Source organism: Mirounga leonina, unplaced genomic scaffold (assembly GCF_011800145.1).
Source record: "Mirounga leonina isolate KUSES-001 unplaced genomic scaffold, KU_Mleo_1.0 Mir_174, whole genome shotgun sequence".
Classification (NCBI taxonomy): Eukaryota; Metazoa; Chordata; class Mammalia; order Carnivora; family Phocidae; genus Mirounga; species Mirounga leonina.
This window is the reverse complement of record NW_023270451.1, coordinates 15,896,500-15,915,499: the sequence shown is the minus strand read 5'-3', so window position 1 is coordinate 15,915,499 and position 19,000 is coordinate 15,896,500. Positions and strand designations below refer to the sequence as shown.

Below are 19,000 nucleotides of genomic sequence, written 5' to 3'. Positions count from 1 at the left end.
TCTCTATTCTGTTCCATTGATCTATGTGTCTGTTTTTGTGCCAGTATCATACTGTCTTGATGATTACAGCTTTGTAATAGAGCTGGAAGTCTGGAATTGTGATGCCACTGGCTGTGCTTTTCTTTTTCAACATTCCTCTGGTTATTCGGGGTTTTTTCTGGTTCCATACAAATTTTAGGATTATTTGTTCCATGTCTTTGAAAAAAGTGGATGGTATTTTGATCGGGATTGCATTAAATGTGTAGACTGGTCTAGGTAGCATAGACATTTTCACAGTATTTGTTCTTCCGATCCATGAGCATGGAATGTTTCTCCATTTCTTTGGGTCTTCCTCAATTTCTTTCATGCATATTCTATAGTTTTCTGAATACATATTCTTTCCCTCTTTGGTTAGATTTATTCCTAGGTATCTTAAGGTTTTGGGTGCAATTGTAAATGGGATCGACTCCTTAATTTCTCTTTCTTCGTCTCGTTGTTGGTGTATAGAAATGCAAATGATTTCTGTGCATTGATTTTATATCCTGCCACTTTACTGAATTCCTGTATGAGTTCTAGCAGTTTTGGGGTGGAGTCTTTGGGGTTTTCCACATAAAGTATCGTAACATCTGCAAAGAGTGAGAGTCTGATTTCTTTGCTGATTCAGATGCCTTTTCTTTCTTTTTTGTTGTCTGACTGCTGAGGCTAGGACTTCTAATACTATGTTGAATAGCAGTGGTGATAGTGGACATCCCTGCCGTGTTCTTGACCTTAGGGGACAAGCTCTCAGTTTTTCCCCATTGAGAATGATAATCACTATGGGTTTTTCATAGATGGCTTATGATATTGAGATATGTACCTTCTATCCCTACACTGTGAAGAGTTTTAATCAAGAAAGGATGCTATAGTTTGTCAAATGCTTTTTCTGCATCTATTGAGAAGATCATATGGTTCTTGTTCTTTCTTTTGTTAATGTATTGTATCACATTGATTGATTTGCAGTTGTTGAACCAACCTTGCAGCCCAGGAATAAATCCCACTTTAGACCTTCTTTTCTAATATAAGCTTTTAGTGCTTTAAATATTCTTCTAAGCATTGCTTTAACTGCATCTCACAAATTTTGATATGACGCATATTCATTTTTCATTCAATTCAAAATACTTTCTTTATATTATATAATTTATTTATTTTAAAATTCACCCATTTCTCCTACCCTCCCATCCTTCACCTCAGGCAGCACCAATCTGTACTCTGTATCTATGAGCTTGGTATTTTAAATTTTTTATTATTTTTTTTAGACTCTGCATGTAAGAGCGATCATACGGTATTTGTCTTTCTCTGACTCACTTCACTTTACATAATTCCCTCGAGCTCCATGTGTGATGTCACAAATGGCAAGATTTCATTCTTTTTTTTAATGTCTGAATAATATTCCACGGTGTATATATACCATATCTTCTTTATCCATTCATTCATTGATGGACACTTGTTTCCATGTCTTGGCTACTGTAAATAACGCTGCAATGAACATGGGGGTGCAGATATCTTTTAACACAGTGGTTTTTTTCCTTCAAATAGCCAGAAGCAGAATTGCTGGATCATATGGTAGTTCTATTTGCAATTTTTTGATGAACCTCCATACTGTTTTTCATAGTGATGGCACCAATTTACGTGCCCACCAACAGTGCACAAGAGTTTCCTTTTCTCATCAATACTTGTTATTTCTTGTCTTTTTAGCAACAGCCATTCTGACAGGTGTGAGGTGTTATTGTGGTTTTGATGTGCATTTCCCTGATGATGAGTAATGCTGAACATCTCTTCATGTACCTGTTGGCCATCTCTATGTCTTCTTTGAAAAATGTCTATTTAGATGTTCTTTTTTTAATTTTTATGTATTTTTATATGTTCCATTAGCCAACATACAGATGTTCTTCCCATTTTAAAATCAGATTTGTTTTTGCTATTGAGTTGTAGGAGTTCTTTATATGTTTCAGATATTAACCCCTTATCAGATATATGACTTGCAAATATTTTGTCCCATTCAGTAGGGAGTAGTAGTAGTAAATGCCTTTTCATTTAGTTGGATTCTTTGCTTTGCAGAAACTTAGTTTTTTTGCTTTCATTGCTTTTGCTTTTAGTGTCAGATTTCAAAAATCACCACCAAGACCTAGAGTTTACAGCCTATGTTTTCTTCAAGGAGTTTCTTCAGGTCTTGCATAAATCTTTTATCCATTTTGAGTTAATTTAATTGTGTATGGTATAAGAAAGTGGTCCAGTTTCATTCTTTAGCATGTGGCTGTCCAATTATCCCAATACCATTTATTGAAGAGGCTGTCCTTTCCCCACTGTATATTCTTGTATATTGCTATAAATTAATTGACCATATATATGTGGGTTTATTTCTGGGCTCTCTGTTCTGTTCCACTCATCTATGGGTCTGTTTTCATGCCAATACCATACTATTTTATTTAATATAGCTTTGTAAGATAGCTTGAAATCAGGAAGTGTGATGCCTTCAGTTTTGTTCTTTCTCAAGATTGCTTTAGCTATTTGGGGTCTTGTATGGTTACATACAAACTTTAGGACTGTTCTATTTCTGTGAAAAATGCCATTGGATAGGGATTATTTTGAATCTTAGATTGCTCTGGGTAGTATGGGCTTTTTAACCATATTAATTCCTCCAATCCATGAGCACAGAATACTTTTGCATTTGTGTCTTCTTCAATTTCTTTAATTTTTCCAATCCATGAGCAGAGAATATCTTTGCATTTATTTGTGTCTTCTTTAATTTCTTTCATTATTGCCTTATAGCATTCACTATGTAAGTCTTTCACCTCAAATTAATTCTTGGGTATTTTATTCTTTTTGATGTAACTGTACATGGGATTGTTTTCTTAATCTCTCTTTTCTCATAGTTCATTATTAGTGTATAGAAATAAAACAGATAAGGGTGCCTGGGTGGCTCAGTTGGTTAAGCATCTGTCTTCAGCTCAGGTCATGATCCCAGGGTCCTGGGATCAAGCCCCGCATCACATTGGGCTCCTGCTCAGTGGGGACCCTGCTTCTCCCTCTCCTCTCAGCTCATGCTCTCTCTCGCAAATAAATAAAAACATCTTAAAAAAATGAAATACAACAGATTTTTGTGCACTGATTTTTTATCCTGCGATGTCACTGTTGTTTATTAGTTCTAATTGTTTTTTTAATGGAGCCTTTAGGGTTTTCTATATATAATGTCATGTCATCTGCAAACAGTGACAGTTTTACTTCTTCCTTTCTAATATGGGTGCCTTTTATTTCTTTTTCTTGCCTAATTGCTCTGGTTAGGACTTCCAACACTTTGTTGAAAAAAAGGGGTAAGCGTGAGCATTCTTGCCTTATTCCTTATCTTAGAGGAAAAGCTTTTAGCTTTTCACTGTTGAGTATGGCATTAGCTGTGGGCTTGTCATATATGGTCTTTATTATGTTGAAGCATGTTCCCTCTATATCCGCTTCATTGAGAATTTTTATCAAAAATGGATGTTAATTTTGTCAAACATATCTGTGAAATAATCATGATTTTTATCCTTCATTTTGTTAATGCAGTGTATCACACTAACTTGCAAATGTTGTACCAGCTTTGCATCCCTGGAATAAATCCCACTTGATCATGGTATATTATACTTTTAATGTGTTGTTGAATTCAGTTTACTAATATTTAGTTGAGGATTTGTGCATCTATGTTCATCGGGGATATTGGCCTTTAATTTTTTCTTGTGACGTTCTCTTCTATGATGCATTTTCATTTTTCATCAACTTAAAATACTTTGTAATTTTCCTTGAGACTTCCTCTTTGACCCATGAGTTATTTACAAGTTTGTTTGTTTTTTTAATTTTCAAATATTTGGTGATTTTTCAGATCTTTGTTTATAATCAGATAACATACTTTACATGATTTCAATTCTTTCAAATTTGTTAAAAGATTTGTGTGTTATGACTCAGAATTAGATATTTTTGAATATTCTATTTGCCCTTGAAAAGAATATACATTCTGCAGTTGTTGAATAAGTTGTTTTATAAATGTCAAGTCAGTTGATTGATAATATTGTTCAGATCTTTTCTGTCCTTACTGCTTTTAGGTCTACTTGATCTATAATTATGAAAGGATTGCTGAAGATGCCACATGTAATTGTGAATTTTTCTATTTTTTAGTTCTCTAGTCCTATCAGCTTTTGCTCTTTGAAGTTCTGTTGTTTAGGATTTGTTTTATCTTCTTGGCAAAGTGACCCTTTTTATTAGGTAAATATTCACCTTCAATCCCATCAGTTTTCCTTATTGTAAACTCTACTTTGCCTGATGTTAATATAGTCACTCCAACTTTCCATTAGTTTTTGCATGCAATATCTTTTTTCTATCCTTTTACTTTTAACCTATCTGTATCACTATATTTAAAGTGCATTTCTTTATATATTGAGTCTATTCTTTTTACCCAATCTCTTTCAATTGACACATCATTTATATTTAATGCAATTTATATTTCCAATAAATAATGTGTACTTAATGCATTTACAAATACGGCTGGATTTAGGTTTACTATTTTATTGTTTTTTGTTTACCCCTTCATTTTTTCCTCCCTTCTTTTAGATCATTTGAGTATTTTTAGCATTCCATTTTAATCTATTTATTGGCTTTTTGGCCAAATCTCTCAGTATTTTATAGTCACTGCTTTAGCACTTACAAAATCATACCTAATCTTTAACAGCCTATTTAGAGTTTTTATTTTACTATTTCAAGAAAAAGAGATGACCCTTTACTTTCTGCTTTTTATTTTAAATGTCACTTTTACATGAAAATATAAAACCTCCCAACCAGTGTTGGTAATTTTCACTTTCAATAGTCATATATTAAAGATCTTGAGAAATAAAATTTGCTACTTGACTTCGATATTCACCATTTCTGTTGTTCTTTCTTCACTGATGAAGTTCCAAGTTTCCCATCTCCCTTTGTAAAGGGAAGAACTTTCATTAGCGTTCTTTTAGATCAGGTCTTGTAGTAACAATTCTAGTTTTCCTTCATCTGAGTATTTCTTTGCCTTTACTCCTAAAGTATGTTTCCACTGGATATAGAATTCTGAGTTTGCAGTTATATTCTTTTAGAACTTTAAAGATACTGTTGCCTGCTACCTGCTGTATCTTTTGCTATGGTCCAAAAGGTCTCGGAAGCTCTGTTCTTCAGACTAGGTAATTTCTATTGATCTATTTTCAAATTCATAAACACCTCTACTATCTCCATTCTGCTAGAGAGCCCTACATAGTGTTTTCAGATATTGTACTGCATTCTTAAATTTACATTTGTTCTTTTTAAAGGTTTGTATTTCTCAGTTCAGAACTTGTTTTTTTTTTTACTCATTTCAAGAATGTTTTCATCATGAAGCATGGTTATAATGGCTGCTATAATATCTTTGGTAATTAATCTCAGGATTGGCATCTTTGTCTTCTTTTGAGAACTGGTCATATTTTCCTAGTTATTCAAATGTGAAGCAATTTTGGGTTTTACACTAGATGTTTTTAATATTATCTTTAAACTCTGAATTCTGTTGAAATCCATTGGAGTATGTTGATTTTTGTTTTGATTTTTTTGGGGGAGGCAATCGACCTGGTTAAATTCAGATAGCCAAGTTCTTTCTTATCTCTTACATGGGCAGAGGTTCCAATATTCAGTTTGCAAAGTCTTTGCTATGATTCTTTGGGTCTTGCCCATATATACATGCCATTCTGGGACTTGGGCAGTATCCTAGCTCAGTGCTCAGAATCTTGGGTGTGAAGCCAGGACTCATGCTGCTCATTAGCATACAGAACTAGGACATTCTTTTTTCTAGCTCTCTCTTCCCTGATATAATTTTCAGTGTCCAGGTCCTTCCTTTATTAATTTCTCTAGCCTGATGAAAGGTTTTTCCCTTTTATCAGAACTTTTTTACCTCTCTCCCCCACTGTCAAACAGATTTGGGCAACTTAAGCTGCACTTGGGTGGAAAGCAGCAAGGAAAAAGAGAAAAAAAAATGGGAAGACTCCAACACTCCCTGATTCCTTATCCTCTGGCCAGAAAGAGAAGGTTACTGTTGGAGTTTTTGCTCTCTGCATCCACAGTGCAATTAAGAACTGAAGCCAAAAAAGAACTGAGGCCATCTCGGGTTAAAGCCCGAGGATACAGGAAGGAACAAAAACACACTGGACACTCACTCCTATAAAAATTCCTCTTCAAATTTTGATATCTTTCTTCAATCTGGCTGCTACTGTTTATTTTTCAAAGTATACAAGTGGCAGTTTTCTGTATTCTGTCCAGAGTTTTTAGATGCAGTCAGTGGGAGAGTGATATGGACTGAATTACTTCCCTCTAAAGTCACATGTTGAAGTCCTAACACCCAACGTGATTATATAGGTAATTAAGGTTGAATGAGGTCATAGGGTGGGGTCCTGATCTGATTGGACTAGTGTCTTTATAAGCAAGGACATCAGAAAGCACTCTTTCTCTCTGCCATGTGAGGGCACAGCAAGAAGGTGACCATCTACAAGCCAGGAAAAAAGTTCTCACCAGAATCACAATCAGCTAGTACCTTGATTTTGGATTTTCCAGCCTCCAGAACTGTGAGAAATAAATTTCTGTTGTTTAAGCCACCCAATCTGTGGCATTTTGCTATAGCAGCCTGAACAGACTCTAACAGTTTGTATCATAGTGGGCTTACTCCATCTTGGCTAGAACTGTAAATTCAGTTAGGTTTTTCCACTGTAATTTTTGAAGGCTATAATATGGTAAAGAGTACAGTATAGTAAAAGACGTAAGATTAAATAGAACCCATGCTGCCTGAAAAAGGATACAGTAGAAAAATAAGGGAAGTTTTCTTAGGAAATTTGCCAGAGATATGAAGAATGAAATGCAAAGCTCAGAATGCAATAATAACAGCAGAGGAAAGAGAAAAACCATCTGTAAGAAAAGCTTATTAAAAACCGGCTGGAGGGGTGCCTGAGTGGTGCAGTTGTTAAGTGTCTGACTCTTGGTTTGAGCTCAGGTCCTGATCTTAGGGTTGTGAGATCAAGTCCCGAGTTGGGCTCTGTGCTGAGACTCTCTCTTCCTCTCCCTCTCCACCTCCCCCCTTGCTCTCTCTTTTTCTCTAAAATAAATAAATCTTAAAAAAGAGAGAGAACTGGCTAGAAAGAAAGGAATAAAAAGGAAGCAGAAGAATGCAATGGAACTGGAAAATGAAATGACTACTCAAATAAAAGCTTCAATGGGTAATAAGCAGGAGTAAACTTCATGCTCAAGTAGAAAAGAACCCTGCAGACACCCTGCTCAGTGGGGAATCTGCTTCTCCCTCTCCCTCTGTGCACCCCCTGCTCGTGCACATGCTCTCTCTCTCTCAAATAAATAAAATCTTAAAAAAAAAAAAAAAAGGAATCTTGCATCCAAAGGGAAAAAAAAAGAAATTAAAACCCAAGACCACAGAATGGAAATAGGTGGATTTATATAAATAGAGGGACATAGGAAAAAGGGGGTGTCTTAACTTAAAAAAATATAATACATTATATACTATATCACACAAACATTAACATATATAATAAACTGATTACATATTAGAGCATATATGATATATACTGTACAAATATATATACATGCCTGAGTGTTGTTTTTTTTTTTAAGAGGGAGAGAGAGATTGAAGGGCAGAGGGAGAGGGAGAGAGAGAAATCTCCAGCAGACTCCCCACTGAGCACAGAGCCCTATGCAGGGTTCAATCCAGGGACCCTGAGATCATAACCTGAGCTGAAATCAAGACTCCAACACTTAACCGACTGCACCACCCAGCACCCTTGAGTATTTTTTAATGAAAAATATTTTTAATCACATGATAGTAGAGACTATCTAAAAGGAACTAATAAATACTTAAAATAAGGGCCACAGTTGTTTTATTTTGATGTTACATACTTTGCCCATTAAGTTTAGCTATTCACTCACATCAACAACAAAGGGCAAGGATAATTTTCTTTCTTTTTTTTTTTTTTAAAGATTTTATTTATTTATTTGAAAGAGACAGAGATAGCGAGAGCAGGAACACAAGCAGCGGGAGTGGGAGAGGGAGAGCAGGCTTCCCGCGGAGCAGGGAGCCCGATGTGGGACTTGATCCCAGGACCCTGGGATCATGACCTGAGCCGAAGGCAGACGCTTAACGACTGAGCCACCCAGGCGCCCAAGGATAATTTTCAAGGAAGAAAAGAAGAGAAAGTTTTGGAGCTCTCTTTAGAGATAGCAATAATTTATCTATGGAGTGGGAACATGGAATTTTAGGAACATCCTCTTGCTACGCAACACAGAACAAAAGGAAAATTGGAAATGCTGGGTAAAATATAACAAACACACTTAAAAATATAGTTAGCACATTGAGGAGCCTGGATGGCTCAGTTGGTTAAATGTCTGACTCTTGGTTTCTGCTCAGGTCATGACCTCAGTGTAGTGTGATAGAGCCCTCCTCAGCTCCAGGCTCAGCTGGAAGTCTGCTTCAGATTCTCTGCCTCTCCCTCTGAGGGAGCACATGAAAAAAATCACAGAAATCCTTAAGAAGCCAAAAATGATAAAGAGGAAATAAGGGAACCTATAAAAATCCTAAAACTGAATATATCAAAACAGACTCAAAATAGAGAAAGCAAAAACAGATCTATAAGAGTAACTTGATAAATTCATCAGAATAATAAAAGTTTCAAATTTTTAAGTTATTAATAGATCAAGCTATCAAAAATGTAAATAACACTTCAGGAACATAATCAACAACTAGAGAATACACATTCTTCTAAAGATGAAACATTTATTTTTTTTTTTTTAAAGATTTTTTATTTATTTATTTGAGACAGAGAGAATGAGAGAGAGCATGAGAGGGAGGAGGGTCAGAGGGAGAAGTAGACTCCCTGCCGAGCAGGGAGCCCGATGCGGGACTCAATCCCGGGACTCCAGGATCATGACCTGAGCCGAAGGCAGTCGCTTAACCAACTGAGCCACCCAGGCGCCCAAGATGAAACATTTATTAAAACTAACCATAAGGTAGGCCATTAAGCAGAACTTAAAAATTACAAAAAATCTGCCATGCAGACCAAATTCTTTGATAATCTCATTAACATAGAAGTAAAAATGAAAAGGTAAAATTCTTATTTCCAGTAACATTCAAAACTAACTTCTAAATAATACATAAGCTAAAAAATAAATAATAATGAGAAGTAGAATTTACCTTAAAATGAATATTAATAAAAATATTACATATCCCAACCCATACATGTAACCAAAGCATTACTTGGAGAGAACTTTGAAAAATAATCTGCTACGAGCCCAACATAACAAAATAGGCCCAAAGAAAATATAACATAAGAAATAATATGATTAGCATACATAAATGATCAAAAAAGCCATAAGTTAATTACTTGGAAGACTAATAAAATTAACAAATCTCTGTCAATATTGTTTATGGAAAAAAAGAGAAAAAGAACCAATAGTATTAGAAATGCAAAAGGGGACCAACTGGCCGACAATTGCATGGAAGATAATAGCACCAGGTATCCACTGATGGAATTTTCAGTCCTTAAGAGCAACATAAATGAAACACATATCCTTCAGAAGAAGGGGAAGATGCTTCACACATAATGAGGGTAGGGTATAAGTTTTTTTAAAGAAAACAGAATCTCAGTTTTAAAACAATGTTATAAAGATGAATATGTGCCGTAAGTTTTAGTCTTTAGATCTCTTCAGTGAGCTTCAACTTTTTAAAACCATTTATATAAATTTAGCTATTTTAAATGTGTTACATTGAAAGGAAAAACTGCAACTAACTAGGGATTAAACAATTAAGAGGGCATAGAAAAGAAAAAAACTGATAGTGGGAAAGAATATAGACGAGAAGTCGTCAACAACCTAAAGAGACCTATAAGCACGCACATACCCTACCTGGCCCAGGGTTTTTACTGGCAAAATCTAACAGACAATTCCAAACTTATGGAAAATTCTTACAAAGAATGAAAAAAGATAAAACACCTCTGATTCATTTAGTGAAGATAATAAAATCTTGATAACAAAAACCAAAACAAGTACAAAACAGAGAAATTACATAGAACCAAAACTCCTACAGGATTAACAAACCTAAATCCTAAATCTGGCCAAGTATATTAAAACAATACATGAGGCTCAAGTTGGATTTATCCCAAGAATATATGGATGATTTAACAGTAGGAAAACTATTGATGTAGTTCTTCACATTAAAAAATTAAAGGAGAATTCTGGTTCCAGACAAGATAAAGTAGATGTACTTTCCTTTTGCTAAATACAACTGCAAACTCTGGACATTACACATAAAACAAGTATGAGAATATTCTGAAGATGGAGAATAAAAGGAAGACTGGTTAGGGACCTTGGAAGCCAAAAAATGACATAGCAGGTACGTTTCCTTGTCTTGTATGTCCCAGACTCTGTGCTAGACACATTAGCAACCTAAAATAGGCTGGCCTTCTCCTCTTGAGTGTTCTCAGTTAAATTTAACAGTGGAAACAAAAATTATAACACTTTAATGTGGTTCTAATCTTTTGTAGGGGGATATTTAAAGTAATTATATGTATTTTTCAAGTTTTCTATTTTAATTCCAGTATAGTTAACATACTGTTATATTAGTTTCAGGTGTATAATACAGTGATTCAACAGTTCAATATATTACTCAGTGCTCCTCATGATAAGTATACTCTTAATTCCCCTACCACCATTTCCTCTCTGGTAATTATGCACTTGTTCTCTATGATAGTTAAAAGTTTTTTTCTTGGTTTATCTCTTTGTTTTTCCTTTGTTCACTTGTTTTCTTTGTTAAATTTCACATGAGTGAAATCATATAGTATTTGTCTTTCCTTGACTTATTTTTTTCAGCATCATACTCTCTAGACCCATCCATGTTTTTGCAAATGGCAAAATTTCATTCTTTTGTTTGTTTGTTTTTGTTAGAGAGAGTGATAGCTCAAGTGCAAGTGGGGGCAGGGAGAGGGGCAGAAGGAGAAAGAAAATCTTAAGTAGGCTGCATGCCCAGTGTGGAGCCCCTGGAGGGGCTCAATCACACCATGCTGAGATCATGACCTAAGCTGAAATTGAGTTGGACGCTTAACCAACTGAACCAACCAGGCACCCTATTTTTTCTTGTGGTTAAATAATATCCATTATGTATGTGTGTGTGTGTATATATATGGCACATTTTTTAAAAGATTTAATTTTTTATTTGTCAGAGAAATAGAGAGCGAGCACAAGCAGAGGGAGTGGCAGGTAGAGGGAAAAGTAGGCTCCCTGCTGAGGAGGGAGCCTGATGCAGGACTCAATCCCAGGACCCTGGAATCATGACATGAGCTGAAGGCAGATGCTTAACTGACTGAGCCACCCAGGTGTCCCAATATACCACATTTTTCTTATCCATTCATCTATCGATGAACACGGGCTGCTTCCATAGTTTGGGATACATATATCCTTTCAAATTACTGTGTTTGTATTTTTTGGATAAATACCCAGTAGTGTGATTACTGGATTACAGGGTAGTTCTATTTTTAATTTTTTAAAGCAATTATATTATCAATGGAGGAGAATGAAGGGAAATGAAGAAAGGTATGGCTTTTAAATTTAAGACTGGAAACTGATGACATTCATAGACTGTGATAAATTATGGATATACAAAGTAGTACCTGGAGCAACCACTAAAAAATCTATACAAAGAGATGCACTCAAAAACAATACAGAGAGACAAAAATGGAATTCCAAAAAACATTCAAGTAATCCACAGGAAGACAAGAAAAGGAAAACAGAAATCAAAAACAGAGAGAACAGAGAACTAAAAAAACGGAAAGCCTATTGTATTTACCGTGTTCTTTCTTGCTTCTTTTATCATCTCATTTCTGCTTGAAGACAGTTCTCTAGCAAGTCTACTGGCAAAAAATTCCTTAGTTCTCCTTGACTTGAGAATGTCTAGATTTTCCCTTTATTACAGAAGGATAATTCTGCTAGATATAGAAGTCTGTTTTGGCATTTTTCTCTTAGGAAGTGCTTCCATGGTTTCTGATGAGAGATCTGCTGTCATTCAAATTGTTTTTCCCTTACAGACAGGGTGTAATACTTCTACTACTTTCAACATTTTCTCTTTGTCTTTATTTCTCAAAAGTTTAATTATAATGTGTCTTGGCATGAATTTCTTTGGATTTACACTATGATTCACTCAGTTTTTCAAATCTGTATGTTTACATCCCTTGACAAATTTGGGAATTTTCAGCCATATATTTTTAGCTCATTTTCAGTCCCTTCCTCTTTCTTCTCTCAGAGATACTGTGATGAAAAGAGAGTTAAATCTTTTGTTATAGTCCCACAGGTCCCTGAGGTCTATTTCTTTTAAGTCCACTTTTTAATTTTAGATTATTTTTAGTCTTTGTTGTTTAGACTAAAAAATTTCTACGTTTTTGTCTTCTAGTTCACGGATTTTTTTTTTTTTTTTTTTTTAGATTTTATTTGTTTGACAGAGAGAGACACAGTGAGAGAGGGAACACAAGCAGGGGGAGTGGGAGAGGGAGAAGCAGGCTTCCCGCCAAGCAGGATGTGGGGCTCGATCCCAGGACCCTGGGATCATGACCTGAGCCAAAGGCAGACACTTAATGACTGAGCCACCCAGGCGCCCCAACGGATTCTTTCCTCTGTCCCCTCCATATTCCTGTTGAGACTATCCATTGAGTTTTTTATTTTGGTTTTGTACTTCTCAGTAACAAAATTTCTATTTGGTTCTTTTTTATATCTTCTATTTCTTTGGTGATGTTATCTACTTTTTTGTTTGTTTTAAGCATGTTTGTAACTGCTCACTGAAGCATTTTTATCATGACCAATTTATGATTTTTGTCACTAATACTTAATACCTCTGACATCTCAGTGTTGCTATCAATTGATTGTCTTTTATCATTCAATTTGAGATCTTCCTGGTTCTTGGTATGATGAGTGATCTTCAAATGAAACCTGGACATGTTCATATTATAAGTCTCAGGACCTTATTTAAAACTTGTTTTCACTGGCTTTCTCTGACAGTTCTAGCAGGGGAAGGGCAGGTGTAGGGGGCACCACTTCATTACTGCCAAGTGGAGGGAAAAGTCCACTTTTCCCAGTTGGCCTCCACTGACATTTGACTGTGGGGAGCCCTCACTACTGCTGGGTGGAGGTAGGAGTCCAGGCTTTCTACATGGTCTCCATTGACAATGCACTGGGAGTAGCCTTGTTACTGCTGGGTGATGGTGAAAGACACAAGTCTCCAACAGGTCTCTTCTGACACAGCCTCAGGATGGCAGGGAAATGACCCCTCATTACTGCTGGGTGGGAATGGAAGTCCAGGTTCTTCATTAACATGGTGGGAGTGGGAGGTAAAATGGGAAGAGAAGGCTCACCATCAGCCAGGAGGGAAGAAGTCCCAGTTCTCTGCTTGACCCTCTCTGATACCATTCTGATGGTGGTGGTGGGACACTCTGTTATATCTCATGAGGAGGGAATTCTAAGTTCCCCATTTAGCTTTTTCTGGGCTAGGTGGGGGTGGTACCACACTTTTTCTGCGGCATTTGGCTAAAGTAGAGGAGGGAATGTCTAAAAGTCTTCCTCCTTGGGCCACCTGGGTCACCTGATTAAGCATCTGACTCTTGGTTTCAGCACAGGTCATGATCTCGGGGCCATGAGATTGAGCCCTGCGTCGGAGTCTGCGCTCAGTGTGGAGTCTGCTTGAGATTCTCTCTCCCTCTGCACCTCCTGCTCATGCTCTCTCTCTTTAAAATAAATAAATCTTTAAAAAAATTAAAAATAAAAGTCTTTTGCCTTGCTTTCTGTACCTGATGTTTATAATCTATTGGCTTATCCAGTCTTGGCTATACAAGGCAATCAGAAAATTCAAAGAACCCATCAAGTCATTCCCGAAGTCTTACAGTCCCTAGAAAGTCTCCCTTCTTCCCTCTAACCTTTTGGAGTCTTCTTTTATTTGTTTTATATACTAATGTCCAGGGTTTTAGATATACTTAGTGAGAGAAATGGGAAAAGTATGTCCCCTTCATCTTTAGAAGTTCTCCTAAATTTCTTTTTTATAGCCAGTTCATCCATCTCTAAAGTGGATGACAAAGGAAATAATACTGTATTTATCCCTAGCAAACTTGTACACAGGCAACTCATTAGAGAACTAATTAAAACATAAAATAAGGAATAGTTCCATTTTTTAAAAACTACAGGATTTGATGGTCTTAATTTCAATGTAAACCAAAAGTGTGATATGGGAATCAAAATGTCAGTGTAATCATAAGTTCTGAACTAATATAGAATTCACCTCTCTGAAGCACTTTACTCAGCTCTGAGTATCAGATTTTAAGAGCAATACTAATAAACCAGTGATAAGCCAGAAGAATAAGATAGTGGTGGTTCCAGAATGTTGAAGGAAGTAGAGATACATTACCTAGAAAAAAGGGGGACTGAGGAGAAAGGGCTATATAATAGCAATCTTTTCATATTTATTAGGCTCAATACTGAAAAAAGTGGCAGAAAAGAGATCAAAGCTAGTCAGATAGGTTGGCTTTATTTATATAAGATTTTTCTAAGAATCTAAACTGCCCCAAAATGTGATGAATTGCTTTACTATCCTAAGTTCACACATCAGAAGTATTAAAACAAAGACTGTACGTCCACCAATCACAAATATCGTTGCGTGGATTGCTTCAGGAGAGAGCCTAGAATAATTTTTAATGTGCGATTCATGGCACTACCTGAAGTGGTGCTATGGAGTTGTAGGGTGGGGTACAACTGCTGCTGAGCAGGTAAAATGCCCCATTTCCCCAATCCGCTTCAACAAGACATTCCACTTACACACCCAGCATCTATACTTGCTTTTATTAGCGCAGGTGCAGATGGGGTGGAGAGAAGGATGATACTTTAAAAAAAATAAAAGTCCAAAAATTAGTGAAGATCTAAACTGAGGTCTCTTTGAATTCTATATTTTCTGATTAGTTCCTAGTTCTCAGCTATATTCCAGGAAAGTAAGATCATTTTATTGCATAATAACTGCAAACAGGATTAATGCATGTCATTTTAAAAGCTTCCTTTTCTTCAATTATGGGACTTTTAAAATGAATAAAGAAATAACTGTTTCAAGTTTTCCACATTACCTGTGTCAACAGAGCCTATTTTGTGCCTGGGGGTGGATTTTATCTTTCTCTGAAAAATTTAATATTTAAACTAAATGCCCTTTTATTTAAAAAATAAAAAGTAGCTGGAGAAAAGTGTATCTCACAAACCCACAAAGTTATATATTTTAAATCTGTACTTCTATAAAGACAAACATTGGAAAAATTAGTTGCTATATACTAAATTTTAGGTGTACTATCAAAATAATCATATAATTTCTCCAAAAATAAAAGCAATTTGTTATGTGCTAGAATACTAAAATAATATATGGAAGTCTGTAGACACTTGAGTCTTTAAAATACTTCATCTCAAAAGTTAAAGATCAATTCATAATTCATATCTATACTAACCACAGCGACCACTAACCACAGTGACCACATTAGTCAATCTACAGAAACTTTTTTTAAAAGCATATTTTAAATTACTAATTTTACTTAGCTTCAAAAATTAACACAAATTCCACTGTATCATCATTCTTACTGTCTTAATCATACTAGTGGAATTCTTATCCATAAATCAACTAGGGATTCTATTTTCAACATGGTAGTTCACTGGCTTCTCAGAAATGACACTCACTGTTAAGTAATTCTAAAGGTCTATCATCTAGATTTTGCTGAGGCAGGACTCAGAAGATGGCAGGCTAGTGTGCAGGAGGGGTCCCATGTATGTGGTCATGAGTCTGCCCAATCACTCAGCATGGATATCTCAACATGGCCTGTTTTCTGCTGATAACTGCTTATGTATTTTGTGAGTGAATCATATGCTAAATGGTATACTGAATTAAGGGAATTGAAGTCTTATGATAAAATATTTGTGAACATTAAGGTACACCAAGGTCTACTGTGTTGCATGTGTTTTTTAGTCATGTATTATTTATAAATTTATATGTAAAATTTTTAAATATTATCACCACACAATATAGTAACCCAGACAATATCTCAAAATACTCTCCTATCCTTTGCTTTTATAAAAACTTATTTTCACATAAAAGGTAACATTAATGGCAGAAAATTTAGGAAATACAGAGCAGCAAAAATAAGAAACATAACTTTTTAAATGCAAAATAACAAACTTTTAACAGAAAAGCATCAGTGATTTTATGGACCTCATTTTAAATTGCAAAGGGCTGACTGAATCCAGATTTTGTTTTCCCATGTAATTAAATTCAACCCTTTGTTATAGGCCCATAGGACTGCTCAACGGATTTAAAAACTTAGGAGTAAAACCTGAGGCTTTCAGCATCAAAAAGCATAAAAAAGAATTATCCTTTAGCTTAAATTTGAGATTCTAATAAGTTATATTACCAAAGCAGATTACTGATTTTAAACTATACCAATAAGGTAATAAAGATAATAAAAAGTTAAGTGAAAACATCTGATGATCAGGTTTCCTTTAGGAAGACAAGATAACGGAATTAATGTAATAAAGTTATTATTATTACTACTAAGAATTATGCTACATAATATTTCTTGGTGTTATCATCTATATTTTACAGGTATTTTTAGTAAACATATTTTATAATTCTGAGAGACCACGGCTCCCATCTTACCTTCTAAATTTTAAGAGATTTATCTTTCTAATGTAAATATATTTACTGATTTATTTTAAAACCACAGTTGAGCATATTTTTTTACATACTTCTTTTAACTATGGTGAAAAATTTTTCAAAGATTCCAAAGTTTAATGAAGTAGAGATTAAGCAAACAAACTTAATGCCTGGATGCTTCTTTGTAAGTTGGTTAAAATACCATCCAGTAACCTTCTAAGATGGGCTACTTTTTAATTTAAGCCTTCATTTTAATTACTTACGGAAAGTGACTCTGCTCCCCGTATATGACACTTAATGCACTCAGCATTTTTAATGCACCCTGGAAACAGGCATAAATTGGAGAACAGAAATTCATTTCCAGGGACAAAGGATAGGTCAAAAGATTAGGCATTCCAAAATCAGTTTTATGTTTCTCAAGATGAAATATGGCTATTATCTAAATTATACCAGACTGTATTGATTCTAAAATTTCAAGCTTATAAAAAAGAAAGTTGTTGTGAGACTAGAAATACATTAATTCTGTTACCTTTTAGCCGGTGACTTAGAATCTGTTCCAAAATAGCTGCAAAATTGTTAAATTCAGGAGAAGAATCATCAATTGTCTCAAAGCAGGACCGATCAATGAGGGTCTTCACAGAAAACCTGTGAAAAAAAGAGTTAATTCATTCACCTAAGTAGGAAAAATGGAAAGAAAGCCATCTGGGGAAGTATTATAAAAATACTTTATAAGTATTATATATACTGAAAACTCTACTTATTAAAATTTTCTCTGTGAATAGAAAATTTTACATAAATATCAGGCTTTTAGTTATATATTTACTATCTATTGAACACAATAAGACTTAGGAGTAGCTCACTGTCTTCACAGACATTAAAATCAGAATTTAAAAATGACTTAAATTATTAAATCCAAAAACTTAAAAGCTACCCTACTGTTTATAAGAAATTTAAGTGTCAGACGCAAATGCTTTTAAGAGTTTGAGCACAAAACTGAATGAAACAGGATGCAAGTATGCATGAAGTGTAGATCCAAAGTTTTTATGAGCTTTATAAAAAGGAAAAATTACACATCTGTAAAGTGTGCTATATTTTTCCTTATCAGAATGTCCTTTGTCTGTTTTTGACTGTCATAATCAATGTGTTTTCCAAGACAGCTCAAATGCCACCTCTTCAATGAAGAATTATCTTTCTCCACATTCCTAGCACAAGCATTTTGTTTGTATGGACCTTTAAGAGACAATTACAGTTTATTTTACTGCTGTTATCTGTAGTATCTATCTCACTAGAATATAAATTCCTTCAGGGACATACATATAAATGTGCAGAAACATATCTTCTGCACATTTATATCTTCCTCAGCTTCAGTAAAGAGGACAATGCCTTGAACACTGTTGTCAGTAAGTACTTGTTGATTTATTTGTAAGCCCTATTTTGAAAGAATAGCAAAGAAACATTTACATGCCAATACCATAGCAAGACAAAAAAAAGTTTATGATTGTTAACATGTAACAACATTCAGTCACCAGCATCAAAGTTGGGATACAGGACAGTTCTGTCATCTCAAGCAATTGCCTCATGCCATCCCTTTATAGTCATACCCTATAAAGGGTGACAAATGAGTGCCTAAGTAAAGACAATCAGTGAGGAAGGAAGCAATGGGGAAAACTATAAGAGCTGTTAAGTAATTAGAAATGTAAACTATGAGGGAGATAAAGGAGTACAAACTATTTCTTAAGTTTTAGGCTTGTTGGTTATACTATTCAATCGGGACAGAAAATAGAGGAGATAAGTATAAAGGGTAATATAAAGAGATTTGGGTATATGATTACATCTAAAAACTCTACACTAAAAACTCTTTTCGTCGCCAGTTATAATGTGTAGGGGAATGAAAAAAAAACAGTAAAACACTTACATAGTATACTATAATTTAAAACATTAGAAATACTGAGAATTTAAGGGTTTTCTTTGTAAAAAAAAAAATTTACCAACAGTAGTTTGAACAGTGCTTGCGTTCTTACTGTATAACTTAAAAATATGGACCGAGCATATTTTCTATACCTTGGCAAATTATTCCTAAGTGTGGACCAGTTTCCAACATTTTATCCTTTGCACTTTCAATTGTGAAAATCTCAGAGAGGCCCCATAATGTGAAGTGGCTTGCCAGCACCACTTCTGCTGGGACCTCCTTTTTGTCATAACCACTCTGCTCATTTATATCAATACATTCACCTTTACTAAGTTCCTCTGGCTGCATACCTAAAT

The 19,000-nt window shown here is 35.0% G+C and overlaps 1 protein-coding gene across 4 annotated transcripts in view; it reads right to left on the bottom strand.

The window, feature by feature from the left end:
* Window positions 1–19,000, bottom strand: part of RUNDC3B (RUN domain containing 3B) — a 128,398-nt gene that overhangs the window by 92,750 nt on the left and 16,648 nt on the right. For all 4 annotated transcript variants that reach the window (XM_035020492.1, XM_035020493.1, XM_035020490.1 and 1 more), the window contains exon 2: window positions 17,265–17,380. In XM_035020492.1, coding sequence (XP_034876383.1) covers window positions 17,265–17,380 — 116 coding nt within the window. The remainder of the gene's footprint in view (window positions 1–17,264; window positions 17,381–19,000) is intronic.